The sequence below is a fragment of the Somniosus microcephalus genome, chromosome 2, assembly GCF_052327205.1.
Source record: "Somniosus microcephalus isolate GS21.2 chromosome 2, FLI_Smic_1.0, whole genome shotgun sequence".
Taxonomy (NCBI): domain Eukaryota; kingdom Metazoa; phylum Chordata; class Chondrichthyes; order Squaliformes; family Somniosidae; genus Somniosus; species Somniosus microcephalus.
In genome coordinates, this window is record NC_140988.1 from 311,373,507 (window position 1) to 311,393,057 (window position 19,551).

The 19,551-nt window shown below is 45.5% G+C and overlaps 1 protein-coding gene across 1 annotated transcript in view; it reads left to right on the forward strand.

Annotated features, from left to right (window-relative positions):
• Positions 1-329: 329 nt before the first annotated feature.
• Positions 330-19,551, forward strand: part of dnai1.2 (dynein, axonemal, intermediate chain 1, paralog 2) — a 464,908-nt gene continuing 445,686 nt past the window's right edge. The window contains exons 1-2 of the mRNA XM_085974010.1: positions 330-495; positions 11,339-11,395. Of these exons, the coding sequence (XP_085830136.1) occupies positions 469-495; positions 11,339-11,395 (84 nt within the window). The 5' untranslated portion in view covers positions 330-468. The remainder of the gene's footprint in view (positions 496-11,338; positions 11,396-19,551) is intronic.

Sequence of the window (19,551 nt, forward strand, 5' to 3'; positions counted from 1 at the left end):
AATAACAATCATTATTTTTTTTCTTAAAGGCGTAAGTAATATCTTAATAATTGCAAGAAAAAAAATCAATCACGTTGGTTGATCCGGGAAATTATTTTAATTTTAAAGAAACAGTTTTTTCCCCCCATTCATCCGACCATCCAGGCATCGCTGGAGACAATCCCGTTACCCTGGTTACGACTGGCTCAGGCAAGGAAGACATGCTCGGCGGGCTGCAACTTTAAACCGTGGATACTCTTTCCCTCATCTTTTTTTATTTGTTTATTAATATAATTATTAATTTGATATAATATAGCTTGATCAGTTATATTTAAAATATAACTTTTATTTCTCCTTTGAAAGTAGAAATGGTTGGTGCAGGTGACGGCGGAAGCTGTGGTTGCCCAGGTGATGGGATTCAACTTCCGTTGATGCGACGCTGCTGCTCTTTGAGTCGGATTACAGTTACAGTCCCTTCCATTCATCGAGATGCCACAGAAAACGAAAACTAGATCGGTAATTTCAACAAATTTTTTTCATCTTCGTTTTTTTTACACACGTTAAATATTCATGCTTTATTTTTATAAGAAAGACTTGCATTTATAAAGCGCCTTTCACGACCACCGGACGTCTCAAAGCGCTTTACAGCCAATGAAGTACTTTTTTTGAAATAAAAACAGAAAATGTTGGAAACAGTCAGCAGGTCAGGCAGCATCTGTGGAGAGAGAAACAGAGTTAACGTTTCAGGTCGATGACCCTTCGTCAGAACTGGAAAAAGTTGGAGGTGGAACAGGTTTTTAAGCAAGTGTAAGGGCAGGAGGAGGGGAGGAAAGAATAAAAGGGAAGGTCTGTGATAGGATGGAAGGCAGGAGAGATTAAGAGATAACAGGGATAATGGTGCAAGGCAAAAGGAGATGGTAATGGGACAAGTTAAGAAACAAAATATGTACTTTTTTGAAGTGTAGTCACTGTTGTAATGTAGGAAACATGGCAGCCAATTTGTGCACAGCAAGCCCGCACAAACAGCAATGTGATAATGACCAGATAATCTGTTTCTTTTAGTGGTGTTGGTTGAGGGATAAGTCCCCTATTCTTCTTCAAAATAGTGCCATGGGATCTGAGAGAGTCCACCTGAGAGAGCAGACAGGGCCTCAGTTTAGTGTCTCATCCAAAAAGACGCAGTCCCTCAGCATTGCAAACCTAGATTTTCGTGCTCAAGCCTCTGGAGTGGGATTTGAACTCACATCCTTCTGACCCAGAGGTGCGGAGTGCTACCAACAACCACAGGATTCTTTATTTACAGGACACTTTGTTCAGTGTTGCACAGGTATGAAAGTCAGCCCACCTCTGGTTAGCAAGGTGAATCTTTGTCTGTAGACCAGAAACAAAGTAATTGTTTATTTTTGCGACACAAACCACTAGCAACTTTGTATGTTTTAGGTGATTTAAGGTTTAAGGTGATTGGCAGAAGAACCAAAGGCGACATGAGGAAAAACGTTTTTATGCAGCGAGTGGTTAGGATCTGGAATGCACTGCCTGAAAGGGTAGTGGAGGCAAACTCAATCGTGGCTTTCAAAAGGGAATTAGATAAGTACCTGAAGGAAAAATAAATTGCTGGGTTACGGGGATAGGGCGGGGGAGTGGGACTAGCTGAAGTGCTCTTGAAGAGAGCTTGCACGGGCTCAGTGGACTGAATGGCCTCCTTCTGTGTTGTAACCAATCTATGATTCTAGGTTTGAAGTGTCCATTTCTGAAACATTTTTTTTGACAAAAAATTCAAATGCCACCACTAGGAGCACTTGACAGTTATGACCAGAGGGTTCCTGACACCCATCACCCCACCCCGATGGTCACCGTACCTCCACAATTGGTGGTCTCTTCAGCGCATCCCAGCCTTTACACCTTCCCTTGCCACCCACCCCCCATTCCCCCCACCCCCTCCTGGTAGGTTTTCAGCTCCTTATTGTTTTTCATCTGAGAGCAGGGAGAGAAGAAGCAGATTCCCCTGGTTTGATGAGATTGCTGTTAAGATCTTGCCGCAGGAAGTGGAACACAGGAGGGAGTGTTTATCCCATACCTTGGTCAAAATATCAGTGGAAGTGTGGGGCAAAGAGCTTGACAGGAGGTGGTAGACACAGTCAATGCCAACAGCATTGTCCAGAGAACATGGCTGCAGTGCCAAAAAACATGCAACAAATTCACTCGGTGGGCCAAAGTAGGTGGTGTTAATGTCCCATTTTCTTTGTACTCTGATCCAAATTTCATTAGTTAAACCCATGCATTCCTTCACTTTCTCTCAACCTTCCCAGAGTGAATGACACTTCACTTTGCACTAATCATCAACTTCCTTTCCCAGCCTCATGCTTTTCTGATAAGGATACAACAGACAACACACTTCCATGTCCTGCCCTGTAAACTGCCTCTTTCTGCAATCACAATCCATGTAGAGTCCATCTTCACATTCAGGAGAAGATACAGTCCATGCAGACTTTGGTACTTTATCTATGCCTTAATTTTTAGGAGAAGACAGTACATAATAGAAGGAAGATATCTGCAAAGAGAGGGCAGGCTGATATTAATGATGCCTGAGATGTGACCCACGTTGAGGAGCGGGACCAAGAACTTGAGACGGTGGAGAAGCAGGAAGCCCGGCCCCAGCTTAGGATTTGTACGATAATGAGTTTTCCTTTACATGCTATCCTAGATACTTCTACAAGCACTCACACACAACATAAGCTACCATGTGTCAGCAGCTCCTTGGCAAAGCTCAGGCACCCAAAAGTTGTTCTGAGGATATCTACCTAGCAGTTTTATCTTTCTGTCCAGACAGGCAGGGCCAAAGAAGCTGCAGCAAGGCCCTCACAACAAAAGCCACCCAAGATCTCACCTAGCACCACATCATTCCATCTTACTCGGGCAAGTAACAGTGCAGAGCCATCCACCCCAAGAGATTTAGATAGTTAGATTGACTACACTGGTTGATCCACGAAGCACAGGTGAGCAGAAGCCAGGGGAAAAGATTGAAAAGAAAGAGGAATCATCTCATTCAAGGATGAGGTTTCTATCCCCAGCTGTTGAGGTCAGGTATCCAGATCTTTAAGGCCCAACCTTTAAAAGAAGGATCCTTTCTGAACACGAGAGATTGTTGCAATCTTTGTGAATTTGTCTAGGAACTTTAGGCACATGGAAGCAAGTGTGGAGGTTTCTCAAACATGGAATGGAAAGCATTCAGCGAATCTTTGGATCAGTGACAGCTCCAGGGCCATCTGCAGTGCAGCCTTCACAGCAGAGGCTGTTATGACTGCTCAGATGGTTGCCGTATAGGCCTTGGGCAGCAATCTCCTCCTCATTGGGTAGGACAGCTGATGAGTTTAGCCAAATGAGGGGAGGGCCGCCACAATGTCTTTGCTGTGATGATGTCTGCTCAGGCTGTGACGTGGAGGCTGGGAACAGGTACTGACTGGACCTGACATTGGGTGAAGGCTTTCCCAATGGCAACACATCCAAATCCCTTTCCAATTATTGCACAGAAGTCTGAAAACATGCAGGGTCTGGCTGTCCTTGCACCAGTTGAAGTGCAGTAACCTAAAAAAGGTCCATCTGAGGTCCATGCTCACAGAGCTCGAGAGCCACCTTTAACCCAGGTGCCTTTATGACCATTAGCTGTCAGGCACCTCATAGGCTCCAGTCACAAGGTTTACACTGCAAAGAAGAACCGGAATTGATAGTTGGGGACAACTCATAGGAAGGGTAAGCACCTTGGTAGCAGGCTCGTAGCAGCTTTTTTTTATTCATTCACGGGATGTGGGTGTCGCTGGCAAGGCCAGCATTTATTGCCCTTGAGAAGGTGGTGGTGAGCTGCCTTCTTGAACTGCTGCAGTCCGAGTGGTGAAGGTACTCCCACAGTGCTGTTAGGGAGGGAGTTCCAGGATTTTGACCCAGCAACGATGAAGGAACAACGATAAAGTTCCAAGTCAGGATGGTGTATGACTTGGAGGGGAACTTGGAGGTGGTGGTGTTCCCATGTGCCTGCTGCCCTTGTCCTTCTAGGTGGCAGAGGTCACCGGTTTGGGAGGTGTTGCCAAAGAAGCCTTGGCGAGTTGCTGCAGTGCGTCTTGTAGATGGTACACACTGCAACCACGGCGCGCCGGTGGTGGAGGGAGCGAATGTTTAAGGTGGTGGATGGGGTGCCAATCAGGCGGGCTGCTTTGCCCTGGATGGTGTTAAGCTTCTTGTGTGTTGTTGGAGCTGCACTCATCCAGGCAAGTGGAGAGTAATCCATCACACTCCTAACTTGTGCCTTGTAGATGGTGGAAAAGCTTTGGGGAGTCAGGAAGTGAGACACTCGCCACAGAATAACCAGCCTCTGACCTGCTCTTGTAGCCACAGTATTTATGTGGCTGGTCCAGTTAAGTTTCTGGTCAATGGTGACCCCCAGGATGTTGATGGTGGGGTTTCGCCGATGGTAATGCCGTTGAATGTCAAGGGGCGGTGGTTAGACTCTTGCTTGTTGGAGATATTGCCTGGCACTTGTGTGGCGCGAATGTTAGTTGCCACTTATCAGGAGAGAGATTACAAAATGCTACAGTTCAGAGGGACCTGGGGATCCTTGTGCATGAAACACACAAAGTTAGCATGCAGGTACAGCAAGTAATCAAAAAGGCAAATGGAATGTTGGCCTTTATTTCAAGGGGGTTGAAGTATTAAAGCAGGGAAGTCCTGCTACAACTGTACAGGGTATTGGTGAGACCACACCTCGAGTACTGCGTACAGTTTTGGTCTCCTTATTTAAGGAAGGATATACTTGCATTGGAGGCAATTCAGAGACGATTCACTCGGTTAATTCCAGAGATGAGGGGGTTGACTTATGAGGAAAGGTTGAGCAGGTTAGGCCTATACTCACTGGAATTTAGAAGAATGCGAGGCGATCTTTTTGAAACATATAAGATACTGAGGGGGCTCGACAAGGTAGATGCAGAGAGGATGTTTCCCCTCATGGGGAAATCTAGAACTCGGGGGCATAGTTTCAGAATAAAGGGTTTTAGAACTGAGATTAGGTGAAATTTCTTCTCTCAGAGGATCGTAAATCTGTGGAATTCTCTGCCTCAGAGAGCTGTGGAGGCTGGGTCATTAAATACATTTAAGGTGGAGATAGACAGATTTTTGCAAGATAAGGGAGTGAAGGGTTATGGGGAGCGGGCAGGGAAGTGGCTTTGAGCCCAAGATCAGCCATGATCTTAGTGAATGGCGGAGCAGGCTCAAGGGGCCAAGTGGCCTATTCCTACTCCTATTTCTTATGTTCTTCTCAGCCCAAGCCTGAATGTCATCCAGGTCTTGCTGCATTTGGGCATGGACTGCTTCATTATCTGAGCAGTTGCAAATGGAACTGAACACTGTACAATCATCAGTGAACATCCCCACTTCTGACTTTATGATGGAGGGAAGGTCATTGATGAAGCAGCTGAAGATGTTTGGGCCTAGGACACTGCCCCGAGGAACTCCTGCAGCGATGTCCTGGGACTGACATGATTGACCTCCAACAGCTACAACCATCTTCCTTTGTGCTAGGTATGACTCCAGCCAGTGGAGAGTATTCCCGCTGATTTCCATTGACTTCAGTTTTACTGGGGCTCCTTGATGTCACACTCAGTCAAATGCTGCCTTGATGTCAAGGGAAGTAACTCTCACCTCACCTCTGGAATTCAGCTTTTTTGTTCATGTTTAGACCAAGGCTGTAATGAGGGCTGGAGCTGAGTTGACCTGGCGGAACCCAAACTGAACATCGGTGAGCAGGTTATTTGTGAGTAAGTGCTGCTTGATAGCACTGTCGATGACACCTTCCATCACTTTGCTGATGATTGAGAGTAGACTGATGGGGCGGTAATTGGCCGGATTGGATTTGAACTGCTTTTTGTGGACAGGACATACCTGGGCAGTTTTCCACATTGTCAGGTAGATGCCAGTGTTGTAGCTGTACTGGAATAACTTGGCTAGAGGTGCGGCTAGTTCTGGAGCACAAGTCTTCAGCATGACAGCTGGGATGTTGTCAGGGCTCATCGCCTTTGCTGTATCCAGTGCACTCAACTCTTGATATCACGTGGAGTGAATCAAATTGGCTGAAGACTGGCTTCTGTGATGGTGGGAACCTCAGGAGGAGGCCGATATGGATCATCCACTCGGCACTTCTGGCTGAAGAAGGTTGCAAACGCTTCAGCCTTGTCTTTTGCACTCGCGTGCTGGGCTCCGTCATTGAGGATGGGGATATTCATGGAGCCTCCTCCTCCCGTTAGTTGTTTAATTGTCCACCACCATTCACGACTGGATGTGGCAGGACTGCAGAGCTTTGATCACTGGGATCACTTAGCTCTGTCTATAGGATGCTGCTTCTGCTGTTTAGCCTGCGTGTAGTCCTGTGTTGCAGCTTCCCCAGGTTGGTATCTTATTTTTAGGTATGCCTGGTGCTGCTCCTAGCTTGCTATTCTGCACTCCTCATTGAACCAGGGATGGTCCCCTGGCTTGATGGTAATGGTAGAGTGAGGGATCATAGAATCACAGAATCATAGAATGGTTACAGCACGGAAGAAGGCCATTCGGCCCGTCGATCCTGTGCCGGCTCTCTGCAAGATCACTTCAGCTAGTCCCACTCCCCCGCCCTTTAAGCGTAGCCCTGCAAATTTTTTCCCTTCAGGTACTTATCCAACTCCCTTTTGAAAGCTGTGATTGACTCTGCCTCCACCACCCTTTCAGGCAGTGCATTCCAGATCTTAACCACTCGCTGAGTAAAAAAGCTTTTTCTCATGTCGCCTTTGGTTCTTCTGCCAATCACCTTACATCTGTGTCCTCTGGTTCTCGACCCTTCTGCCAATGGGAACCATTTCATGAGTTTACAGATTGTGATGGAATACAATTCTGCTGCTGTTGATGGCCCACAGCGCCTCATGGCTGCCCAGTTTTGAGCTGCCAGATCTGTTCTGAATCTATCCCATTTAGCATAGTGGTAGTGCCACACAACACGATGGAGTGTGGCCTCAGTGTGAAGACGGGATTTAGTCTCCAGAATGACTGTGTGGTGGTCACTGCTACCAATGCTGTCATGGACAGATGCATCTGTGACAGGTAGATTGGTGAGGATGAGGTCAAGTAGGTTTTTCCCCTCGTGTTGGTTCTCTCACCACCTGCCACAGTCCTAGTCTGGCAGCCATGTCCTTCAGGACTCGGTCAGCTCGGTCAGTAGTGGTGCTACCGAGCAACTCTTGGTGATGGACATTGGGTCACAGTCTAAGGATAAGAGGTAAGCCATTTAGGACAGCGATGAGGAGGAATTTCTTCACCTAGAGAGTGGTGAATCTGTGGAATTCGCTACCACAGAAGGCAGTTGAGGCCAATTCATTAAATATATTCAAGAAGGAGTTAGATAAATTTCTTAAGGCTAAAAGGATCAAGGGATATGGGGAGAAGGAAGGGACAGGGTACTGAGTTTGGATGATCAGCTATGATCTCATTGAATGGCGGAGCAGGCTCGAGGGGCCAAATGGCTTATTCCTGCTCCTATCTTCTATGTTTCTACATTCTGTGCCCTTGCTACCAACCCTCAGTGCTTCTTCCAAGTGGTGTTCAACATGGAGGAGTACTGATTCATCAGCTGAGGGAGAGCGATAGGTGGTAATCAGCAGTAGCTTCCCTTGCTTATGTTTGACTTGAAGCCATGAGACTTTATGGGGTCCGAAGTCAATGTTGAGGACTCCCAGGACCAGTCGCTCCCGACTGTATACCACTGTGCCGCCACCTATGGTGGGTCTGTCCTGCCGGTGGGACAGGACATACCTCGGGATGGTGTAGGATTCGCAAAAATCCATGAAATACAGTATACGGGTAGGGCCCCTGAAGTGGCCACATTGTGAGAACACAGAATGGAGTTGGCAGTTCTCATGGCCCAGTTCAAAAGGACACACACACAGTACCTAACAGCAGTCTGAGTCATCATCGATTAGAAGAATCCAGAACCTTACTGTTTTTGATATTGTAATGTGGTTACAACAGTAAACAAAACTATTAGCACCTGGAGGTGTGCTAATCGCTGGCAGAGCGGTAACCGATCTCAGAAACCGCTGAGCACACACAAACGGAGGGACACTAAACGGATTCCCATTATGGCAAAGCGGTAACCGATCTCAGAAACTGCGGAGCACACACAAACGAAGGGACACTAATCGGATTCCCATTAGTTCGATTTGCGAGCAGTTAAAATTAATGTGCTTGCTTTTGTTAAAGCAACCTTAACAAAGGAAAACGGTTGATTTGGCGCCAAGATTAGGGCCAGAAAAGAGTATAACCGTTCAGGTAAATCGTCAGCAAGCCAGTCTAAGATTCGACCAGAGTAAGGAAGACTCCTCCGGAGACGGTTCACACCGTGAAGTCCAAGTCCAGTTACCATCAGGAGTTCGAGGACTGTGCGGAACAGAAAACGGCTCGAGGATTTCGGAGGACTTCCAAAGTTTGTACAGGAGAGCAAGTCCAGGAGCCGGTCCCATAAGGAAGGTCGGAGGTCCCGGACGACACCAAGTAACAGGGTCCAGGAGCCGGTCCCATAAGGAAGATCGGAAATTCCAGGCGTAACAAGAAGTACCAAGGTCCAGAAGGGTTTTGACATTCTGGTGAGCATAAAGGCCCAACTCTACCTAACTGACATAATTGAGGTATATTCAGTAACGCGAGGGTTTGTAACGTTAAGGGTATTTGTAAGTCAGGAGTGTGACTTATCCCTCGATGTGTCCGTGCGCTTCCCTCACCCCGCTTTTAGCTTATCGCTATTTTAGAACTGTTTATATGCTTTAAAGTTATTTTTCTCGGTGTATAATTTAGTCCTCTGTGAGAAACGTTATTTTTCATCTGCATTTATTCTTGCCATTTTTCTCTGTGTACATTCTCTTTCAAAATAAAGATTGTTTTGATTTAAAACTCAATCTGTCTCATCTGACCATATGTCTTCCGAGTCACGAGTTGGGCCAACACACAAAGGTTGTCTGGCAATAAGCCCAGTGTCTAGAACCGTGAGGGGGGAGCGCTTCGAAACCGCTCATGAGTAGTGCGAAAATCAAAACCGATTTAGCACACCATAAGCTCGTTAAAACGTCCCCTTACAATGGTGATGGAGGAATCTGGGACAGTGGCTGAAAGTTTTGATTCTGTGAGTATGACTATGTCAGGCTGTTGCTTGACCATTCTGTGGAACAAATCTCCCAATTTTGGCACAAGTCCCCAGATGTTAGTGAGGAGGACTTTGCAGGGCCGACTGTGCTGGGTGTACCGTTGCCGTGTCTGAAGCCGGTGCCTAGGTTGATGCCGAGTGGTCCGTCCGGTCTTATTCTTATTGTTTTTTGTTGTGGTTTGTTACAACTGTGTGGCTTGCTAGGCTATTTCAGAGGGCAGTTAAGTGTCAACCACATTGCTGTGGGTCTGGAGTCACATATAGGCCAGACCAGGTAAGGACGGCAGATTTCCTTCCCTAAAGGACATTAGTGAACCAGATGAGTTTTTACGACAATCCAATAGTTTCTGGGTCACCATTACTGATACTAGCTTTTTATTCCAGATTTATTTAATTAACTGAATTTAAATTCCCCAGTTGCCATGGTGAACTCACCACAGCAGCCGTGTGTTAGCCGTGGCTCAGTGGGTAGCACTCTCGCCTCTGAGTCAGAAAGTTGTGGGTTCAAGTCCCACTTCAGAGACTTGAGTCCAAACAAAATCTAGGCTGTCACTTTAGTGCAGCAGTGAGGGAGTGCTATGCTGTCGGAGGTGCCGTCTTTTGGATGAGACGTTAAACCGAAGCCCCGTCTGCCCTCTCAGGTGGACGTAAAAGATCCCACGGCACTATTTCGAAGAAGAGCAAGGGAGTTATCCCCGGCGTTTTGGCCAGTATTTATCTCTCAATCAACATCACTCAAACAGATTATCTGGTGATTATCACATTGCTGTTTGTGGGAGCTTGCTGTGCGCAAATTTGCTGGCTGTGTTTTGACATTACAAAAGTGACTACACTTCAAAAGTACTTCATTGGCTGTAAAGTGCTTTGAGACGTCTAGTGGTCGTGAAAGGCCTATATAAATGCAAGTCTTTCTTTCTCACATCTCTGGATCATTAGTCCAGGCCTCTGGATTACTAGTCCAGTAACATAAACACTATGCTACTGTTCCTGGTAGAGTGCGACAATATTTTTTGAGAGGCTGATTTAGAAAAGTGTGGATGAGAGGAAGGATGATTATAGGAGAGAAGTAGGGATATTTTGTGATTCATGGTGATTGTCATTTATTGGACTGGCAAGGGAAGTTGGTGTGTGGAGTGAGGAGGCTAGGATTCTTTGTTCACGTAAAGGCATCTTGAATCCAGGATTAGCATACTTGTCTGTACAATTTGCTGGGCTGTCTCCTCTTCTTCCTTGGGTTCCTACGCCTCCTCCTCAAGCAGCTGTTCTGTGGACAACTGTTGCTGTTCCTCCAGGTGAATCCTTCTTTCGGTGACTATGTTTCGCAGCATGCAGCAAGCCACAATGAGCTGAGAATCTTTAGCAGGCTGTTACTGCAGGATGATCCCTTATGTGTCCAAGCACTGGAAGCACTGCCTTAGAATGCCAATGATATTTTCTATTATTAGCGAGGCATCTCAGCTGCTGTATTTACTGTACATGGTGCAGAGGAGTCATCAGCTAAGATAGCAGTGGGTAGTTTTGGTCCTCAAGGAGCCTTCATTCGCTGGAAATTAGCAAACATAGGTGCTATGGTATACTGATGGGGAATTAACTCGATATGAATGCGCCCTGGGAATTTGGTTGTCACTTGCATGATGCAGTGATGATATTTGCACATCAGCCAGACATTAACAGAGTAGTAGCCCTTACAATGCATTAGGAGAATGATGGGCTACATGTGTCCTATCTATTACCCCCTCCCTGTACTTTGGAAAATCTTTGATGTGAGTGCCTTAAACAATTGCACTCAGATAATATATACTATTGGCTGACAATTGAGACATTAGCATCCTAAATAAGAAATCTCCTAATTTGGAGCTCATCCTGACTGTTCCCACCAATCAGGAATTTACTCCAGTTTACTTTATGTATTTCTTTTGTTTGTTAGTTTTTACTTTTAGTTTATTGTGCCAGGCAGTGGGAGGTGAATGAGTGCTTTGTAAATTGGAAAAGTTTGATGAGGTGAAGGAGGTGGTCATGGACTTGTCAGCATGCTGATTTATCTTCTATTATTGGATGTAAACTTTGAAATAACTGGGATAAAAAAAAATTATACTGTTGAAATTAATGATTTCACATTAATACCAATAACTTACATTATCTTCCTAATAGGTTACTGCCCCGCCTCCTGTACAGTCTGCTAAAGCTATATCGAAAAAGTCCAAGAAGGTAAGGAGGTTTCTTTGATAACTTCAGGTGATTTGAAAATGAACAATTTAATATCACTAATGTAGATAGCTAATAACGTTACAGTACAGTCACTTATTTAGAAACAATATTATATGATAGAATATAGGACTAGATAAGAAACTAATTAAAAACAGGAAACAGAGATGGCTTGCGAAAGTAAAGGCTTAGAAATTTGATCGTGCTGCACCGTTTTTCGGGTGCTAAATGGGTGTATAAGCATCCAATATGGCAACAGGAAGTGTGTGTTCATTACGACCGGAATTGCACCGCCCGCTATAGTGGATCGGACTTCTTCGTAGGCATCCAGAGCGCACGCCAGAACTATGGAAAACGCTGAATAACTTATGTAAATAAGGGTCCTACGCTTGTTGTAGGACTGTTTTGTGAGATTGGACTGCCCCAGCACCTGCTTCGCCGTGTGTTAAAGTCGTCCAGCAACTTGTTGCCCTAACAGCTGGGAAGGACCCTTCACCAGCGTTATTTAAAAGGATCATGCGGTACTTACAGGTTAGTTGCTGCTTTGTCATTTCAGACTGCTGACTTAACCTGGTCTGTTATCTGACTCTCGAAAGTTCATTTTGACTGTTGAGAAGAATATTTTGCTGATGTTTTTTGTTTTTCATTGACTTAATAGCAGTTTGACTGCAGTCATGTGTGGTCTGGTTGGGCTGCCTTTGGTGCTGGAGGGGATGGGGGGAGGGCAGCAAGGAAGACAACAGAGAGTGGGAGCAGCTGCAACAAGAGGGAGGTGAAGGAGGGCACCATGCAGGAGCCCATACCCACAGTGGGTCTTCAGGGAGCACTTCTCCTACATGAACTTTTGGGAGGTGCAATGTATGAGGCGCCTTCGCTTCACAAAGGAAGTTGTCACCGAGCTATGTCACCTGCAGCAGCTGCAACTCGAGCCTCACACCAGGGCATGGACAGCACTGCATGTGGCTGTCAAAGTCACTATGGTCCTTAATTATAGGCCCCTTTCAGGATGCAGCAGGTGACATCAGTGACATATTTCAGTTTGCAGTCCACAGCTGTATCAGGGAGGTCACCAAGGCTCTCTACACTAATAGGAACACCTACATCTCAATCCCAATGGACAGAGCAAAGGAGCATGAGAGAGCACTAGGCTTCGTTTGCATGACAGGCTCTTCAGGGTGCAAGGTGCACCCACATTGCCTTCCGTGCTCCCCATCAGTTGGGAGCTTGAGCACAGAGCTTGGAGCCAGAGCTGGGAGAACGCAAATGGAGTGGATCACAAACAGAGTGGAATAATTTGGTGAGAGCAGGAATTCGGTGGAGAGGAGGAAGGTGGTTGAGATGTCTAAATGAAAAGGAGGAGTGGAGCCACAGAACCCAAGGACTCTAAGTTAATAGGCATGAGAGTATGACCTGCGGGAGAATGAGAGAAGCAGCCGCAGATAAAGGTAGGCCTGAGAGCCCAGAGCACGGAGGGAGCACAAGCGGCAGGGAGCGAGGCAAAATACCTAAAGTGACGCCAACACAGGGGAAGGAGCTGATTGGTGAGTAGCTGGTGATTTTTTTTTTGAAGTCATGAGTTTATTTCTGTTCAATTAGTTAATAGTCTATTAAGTCGAGGCATGGCAGGGCACCTCAGTCCTTTGGAATGTACATCTTGTGCCATGTCGGTACTCCAGGATGCGTCCCGTGTCCTGGACAACCACGTGTGCAGGAAGTGTCATCAGCTAGAGGTTTCGGAGCTTGAGCGGCAGCTGGCGTCACTGTGGTGTATCCATGAGGCTGAGAGCTACGTGGATAGCACTTTTCAGGAGGTGGTCACCCCGCAGCGTAAGAGTGTGCAGGCACAGAGGAAATGGGTGACCGTCAGACAGACAAGGAGGACCAGGCAGGTAGTGCAGGAGTCCCCTGAGTGCATATCACTCTCTAACCAGATATAGCCAAAGCCAACTCCATGGCACCATGGGTGGCGCAGCTGTATGGGGGGGCGGGGGGGGCGGTGAGGAGGAGGAAGATCGGGAAAGTAAAAGTGATAGGAGATTCAATAGTTAGGGGAATAGACAGGCGTTTCTGCTGCCGCAGACGTGATTCCAGGATGGTATGTTGCCTCCCTGGTGCCAGGGTCAAGGATGTCACTGAGCGGCTGCAGAACATTCTGAAGGGGGAGGGTGAACAGCCAGTGGTCGTGGTCCATATCGGTATCAATGACATAGGTAGGAAGAGGGATGAGGTCCAGCAAGCAGATTTTAGGGAGCTAGGAAAGAGATTAAAAAGCAGGACCTCAAACGTAGTAATCTCCGGATTAATTCCGGTGCCACGAGCTTGTGAATATTGAAATAGGAGGATAGAGCAGATGAATGCTGGCTGGAAAGACGGTGCAGGAGGGAGGGCTTTAGATTCCTGGAACATTAGGACCGGTGGTGGAGGTGGGACCTGTAAAGGCCGGACTGTTTGCACCTCAACAGAGCCGGGGCCAATGCCTCGCCGGGGGGGTTGCTAGTGCTGTTGGGGAGAGTTTAAACTAATTTGGCAGGGGGATGGGCACCAGGAAGTGGCATTAGAAAGGAGAAATGAGGTGCACAAAGGATTGGGAGAGACAGATAGGACTAGAGTAAGAAATGGTATGGTATTAGGTGGGGTCAGTCTGAAAGAGAGAATACAAGAAGGTCTAAAATAGGTTTACATAGAAACATAGAAGATAGGAGCAGGAGTAGGCCATTCGGCCCCTCGAGCCTGCTCCGCCATTCAATGCGATCATGGCTGATCATCCAAATTCAGTACCCTGTCACTGCTTTCTCCCCATATCCCTTGATCCCCTTAGCCTTAAGAAATATATCTAACTCCTTCTTGAATATATTTAATGAATTGGCATCAACTGTCTTCTGTGGTAGAGAATTTCACAGGTTCACCACTCTCTGGGTGAAGAAATTCCTCCTCATCTCAGTCCTAAATGGCTTACCCCTTATCCTTAGACTGTGACCCCTGGTTCTGGACTCCCCGCCATCGGGAACAGCCTTCCTGCATCTAGTCTGTCTAGTCCTGTTAGAATTTTATAAGTTTCAATTAGATCCCCTCTCATTCTTCTAAACTCTAGTGAATATAAGCCTAATCGACCCAATCTCTCTTCATACGTCATTCCTGCCATCCCAGGTATCAGTCTGGTGAATCTTCGCTGCACTCCCTCCATGGCAAGAACATCCTTCCTCAGATAAGGCGACCAAAACTGCACACAATACTCAAGGTGTGGTCTCACCAAGGCCCTGTACAACTGCAGCAAGATATCCTTGCTCCTGTACTCGAATCCTCTCACTATGAAGGCCAGCATACCATTTGCCTTCTTAACTGCCTGCTGCACCTACATGCTTACCTTCAGCGATTGGTGCACAAGGACACCCAGGTCTCGTTGCACTTCCCCTTTTCCCAATCTATTGCCGTTCAGATAATAATCTGTCTTCCTGTTCTTGCCACCAAAGTGGATAACCTCGCATTTATCCACATTATACTGCATCTGCCATGCATCTGCCCAATTGCCCAACCTGTCCAAATCGTACTGGAGTTTCTCTGCACACACGCCCACCCAGCTTTGTGTCGTCTGCAAACTTGGAGATATTACATCTAGTTCCCTCGTCTAGATCATTAATATATATTGGCCCAGAAGTTCGGGTCAGAGGCTTCCCATGGGTGCAAGCCTTCAACCTGCACTTACCTAGCGCGCCGGCCGTTGTGCTGTGGGCCCGCATGGGATTCCGATCCTGGGCCTCCTTCAACTGCCGGCGCGCAGTGCTTGCGTATCCCAGGGGTGCAGTCCCCTGGGATCACGTGGGCCATGGAGAGCCAGTGGTAGCAGGGAAATGCCCATTCATAAAATTGACAGGAAGAGCTGTCAAAACTATAAATGCGCCAAAACATAACTAAAACTTCAAATAATTTTTTTTTTAAGTCACATTTTAAAATAACCATAAATGACGTAAAATAACTATTTTAAACAATTTAAATTTTTGAAAAAGTTAATTACATTTTCTAACGGGGCTTTCTTTTAAATACTTTCTTTAAAGTATTTAAAAATAATAAACCTGTGGAAAAAATGTTTTAATTTTAATTATTTCACCACTTACCTTGTTAAAAGCAGGCCTTTCGCTTGCTTTTTAAAAGTGTAACTGCTGGAGACTTACCCTCCCGGAGAAACCGGCAAAAAAAACGTAAGTTCCAGGCGCATGCGCTGCCTCTCCGGCGCACGCGTTCGACCTGTGAACCCCTTCCTTTAAGGGAACGGAAGTTCCGGTTTCCCGCGCATGCGCAATGCATGCACGAAACCGGCACTTTCGTTGGCCCTACGGGTGAGTACACCGCGCGCATACTCACCCGTGGGGACCCGAATTTCTGGGCCATTGTGAATAAATGGGGTCCTAGTACCGATCCCTGCAGTACCCCACTAGTAACTGCCTTCCACTCGGAAAAAGACCCATTTATTCCAACTCTTTGCTTCCTGTCTGCCAACCAGTTTTCTATCCAAGTCAGTACCTTACCCCCAATCCCATGTGCTTTAACTTTGCACGCTAGTCTCTTATGCGGGACTGTATTGAAAGCCTTTTGAAAGTCCAAATACACCACATCCACTGTTTCTCCCTTATCTATTCTACCAGTTACCTCCTCAAATTCCAGTAGATTAGTCAAGCATGATTTACCTTGTGTAAATCCATGTTGACTTTGTCCGATTCTGTCACTGTTTTCCAAGTGCTCTGCTATTACATCTTTTATAATGGACTCTAGCATTTTCCCCACTACTGATGTCAGGCTTACCGGTCTATAATTCCCCGTTTTTTCTCTACCACCTTTTTTAAATAGTGGGGCTACATTAGCTACCCTCCAATCCATGGGAACTGTTCCAGAGTCTATATTGCATGTGTGTAAATGCACAAAGCGTGGTAAAAAAGGTTGGTGAGCTGCAGATGCAAATAACCACATGGGAATATGATGTGGTGATAATGGAGACCTGGCTCCAGAAAGGGCAGGATTGGGTACTAAATATTCCTGGATATAAGGTGTTCAGGAAAGAAAAGAGATCGGTGGCAGTATTGATTAAGGAGAATATTACAGTGCTGGAGAGAGAGGATGTCCTGGAGGGGTCAAGGACAGAATCTATTTGGTTAGAGTTAAGAAACAATAGAGGTGCCATTACACTACTAGGTGTATTCTGTAGGCCACCAACTAGTGGGAAGGATATAGAGGAGCAAATTTGCAGGGAAATTACAGAGAGGTGCAAGAGGGCTTTAAACTAACTAGTGGGGGGGAGGTTCCTAGAGAGCAAATAATAAAAATAACAACAGAGAAGGTCATAGACTTAGGTAGCAGTGGGGAAATTAAAAACCAGAGTGTGTCAGGAAGGGGCAGAAGATATGGAGTAAAAGGTAAAGTAATAAAAAGGGCAAAAGCAGGAACTAAGTGTCACAAAACATATTTGAAAGTTCTCTATCTGAATGCACGTAGCATTCGTAACAAAATAGACGAGTTAATGGCACAAATAACTACATATGGGTATGATCTTGTGGCCATTACAGAAACATGGCTGCAAGGTGACAATGCTTGGGAATTAAACATACCAGGTTATTTAACGATCAGGCAGGAAGGAAGGGGAGGTGGGGTGGCTATGTTAATAAAGGAAGGAATCACTGTAATACAGAGAAATGATATTGGGTCAAAAGATCAGGATAATGAAACAGTTTGGGTGGAGATAAGGAATAATAAGGGGAAAAAAACACTAGTGGGCGTAGTCTATAGGCCTCCGAACAGTTGCAACTCGGTTGGACGGAGTATCAATCAGGAAATAGTTGAGGCTTGTAATAAGGGAACATCTATAATTATGGGGGATTTTAACTATCATATTAATTGGACAAATCAAACTGGGCAGGGCTGCCTTGAGGATGAGTTCATTGAGTGTATTAGGGATGGGTTTCTTGAGCAGTATGTAACTGAACCGACCAGGGGACAAGCAACCTTAGATCTGGTCCTGTGCAACGAGACAGGATTAATTAAAAATGTCCGAGTAAAGGATCCCCTTGGAATGAGTTACCATAACATGGTTGAATTCCATATTCAATTAGAGGGTGAGAAGGTTGGATCTCAAACAAGCATGCTAAGCTTGAATAAAGGAGACTATGAAGGTATGAGAGCGGAATTGAGTAGAGTGGATTGGGAAAATAGATTAAAGGGTAAGACGATACATGATCAGTGGTGTACATTTAAGGAGTTATTTTACAACTTCCAAAAAAAATATATTCCACTGAAAAGAAAAGGGTGTAAAAGAAAAGACAGCCATCTGTGGCTAAGTAAAGAAATTAAGGATAGTATTCGACTAAAAACAAGGGCATATAAGGTAGCCAAATCTAGTGGGAGGATAGAGGATTGGGAAAACTTTAAAAGACAGCAAAAAATAACAAAAAGATTGATTAAGAAAGGGAAGATAGATTATGAAAGTAAATTAGCAAAAAATATAAAAACAGATAGTAAGAGTTTTTATAGTTATATAAAAAGAAAAAGGGTGGCTAAAGTAAATGTTGGTCCCTTAGAGGATGAGACCGGGAAATTAATGGTGGGAAATATGGAGATGGCAAAAACACTGAATGAATACTTTCTATCAGTCTTTACAGTAGAGGACACTAAGAATATCCCAACACTGGACAAACAGGGGGCTATAGGGGGGGAGGAGCTAAACACGATCAAAATCACTAAGGAAGTGGTACTCGGTAAAATAATGGGATTCAAGGCGGATAAATCACCTGGACCTGATGGCTTACATCCTAGGGTCTTGAGGGAAGTGGTGGTAGGGATTGTGGATGCATTGGTAATAATTTTCCAAAACTCCCTGGACTCAGCAAAGGTCCCGGCAGACTGGAAAACTGCTAATGTAACACCCTTATTTAAAAAGGGCAGTAGACAGAAGGCTGGAAACTATAGACCGGTTAGCCTAACATCTGTGGTAGGTAAAATGTTGGAGTCCATTATTAAGGAGACAGTAACAGGACATTTGGATAATCATAATTTAATAGGACAAAGTCAGCATGGTTTTATGAAGGGGAAGTCATGTTTGACAAATTTGCTGGAGTTCTTTGAGGAAGTAACATATAGGGTGGATAAAGGGGAACCAATGGACGTAGTGTATTTAGACTTCCAAAAGGCATTTGACAAGGTGCCACACAAAAGATTATTGCTTAAGATAAAAAATCACGGGATTGGGGGTAATATTCTGGCATGGATAGAGGATTGGCTATCTAACAGAAGGCAGAGAGTTGGGATAAATGGTTCATTCTCAGACTGGCAATCAGTAACTAGTGGTGTTCTGCAGGGGTCAGTGCTGGGTCCCCAACTCTTTACAATCTATATTAACGATTTGGAGGAGGGGACCGAGTGTAACATATCAAAGTTTGCAGATGATACTAAGATGGGAGGGAAAGTAGTGAGTGAGGAGGACATAAAAAACCTGCAAGGGGACATCGACAGGCTAAGTAAATGGGCAGAGATTTGGCAGATGGAATACAATACTGGAAAGTGTGAGGTTATGCACTTTGGCAGGAAAAATCGTAGAGCAAATTATTATCTTAATGGCAAGAAACTGGAAAGTACTGAAGTACAAAGGGATCTGGGAGTCCTGGTGCACGAAACTCAAAAGGTTAGTATGCAGGTGCAGCAAGTGATTAAGAAGGCCAATGGAATGTTGGCTTTCATTGCTAGGGGGATAGAATATAAAAATAGGGAGGTATTGCTTCAGTTGTACAAGGTATTGGTGAGACCGCACCTGGAATACTGCATACAGTTTTGGTGTCCATACTTAAGAAAAGACATACTTGCTCTCGAGTCAATACAAAGAAGGTTCACTCGGTTAATCCCGGGGATGAGGGGATGGACATATGAGGAGAGGTTGAGTAGATTGGGACTCTACTCATTGGAGTTCAGAAGAATGAGAGGCGATCTTATTGAAACATATAAGATTGTGAAGGGGTTGGATCGGGTGGATGCGGGGAGGATGTTCCCGATGATGGGTGAAACTAGAATTAGGGGGCATAGTCTTAGAATAAGGGGCTGCTCTTTCAAAACTGAGATGAGGAGGAACTACTTCACTCAGACGGTGGTAGGTCCATGGAATATGCTGCCCCAAAAAGCTGTAG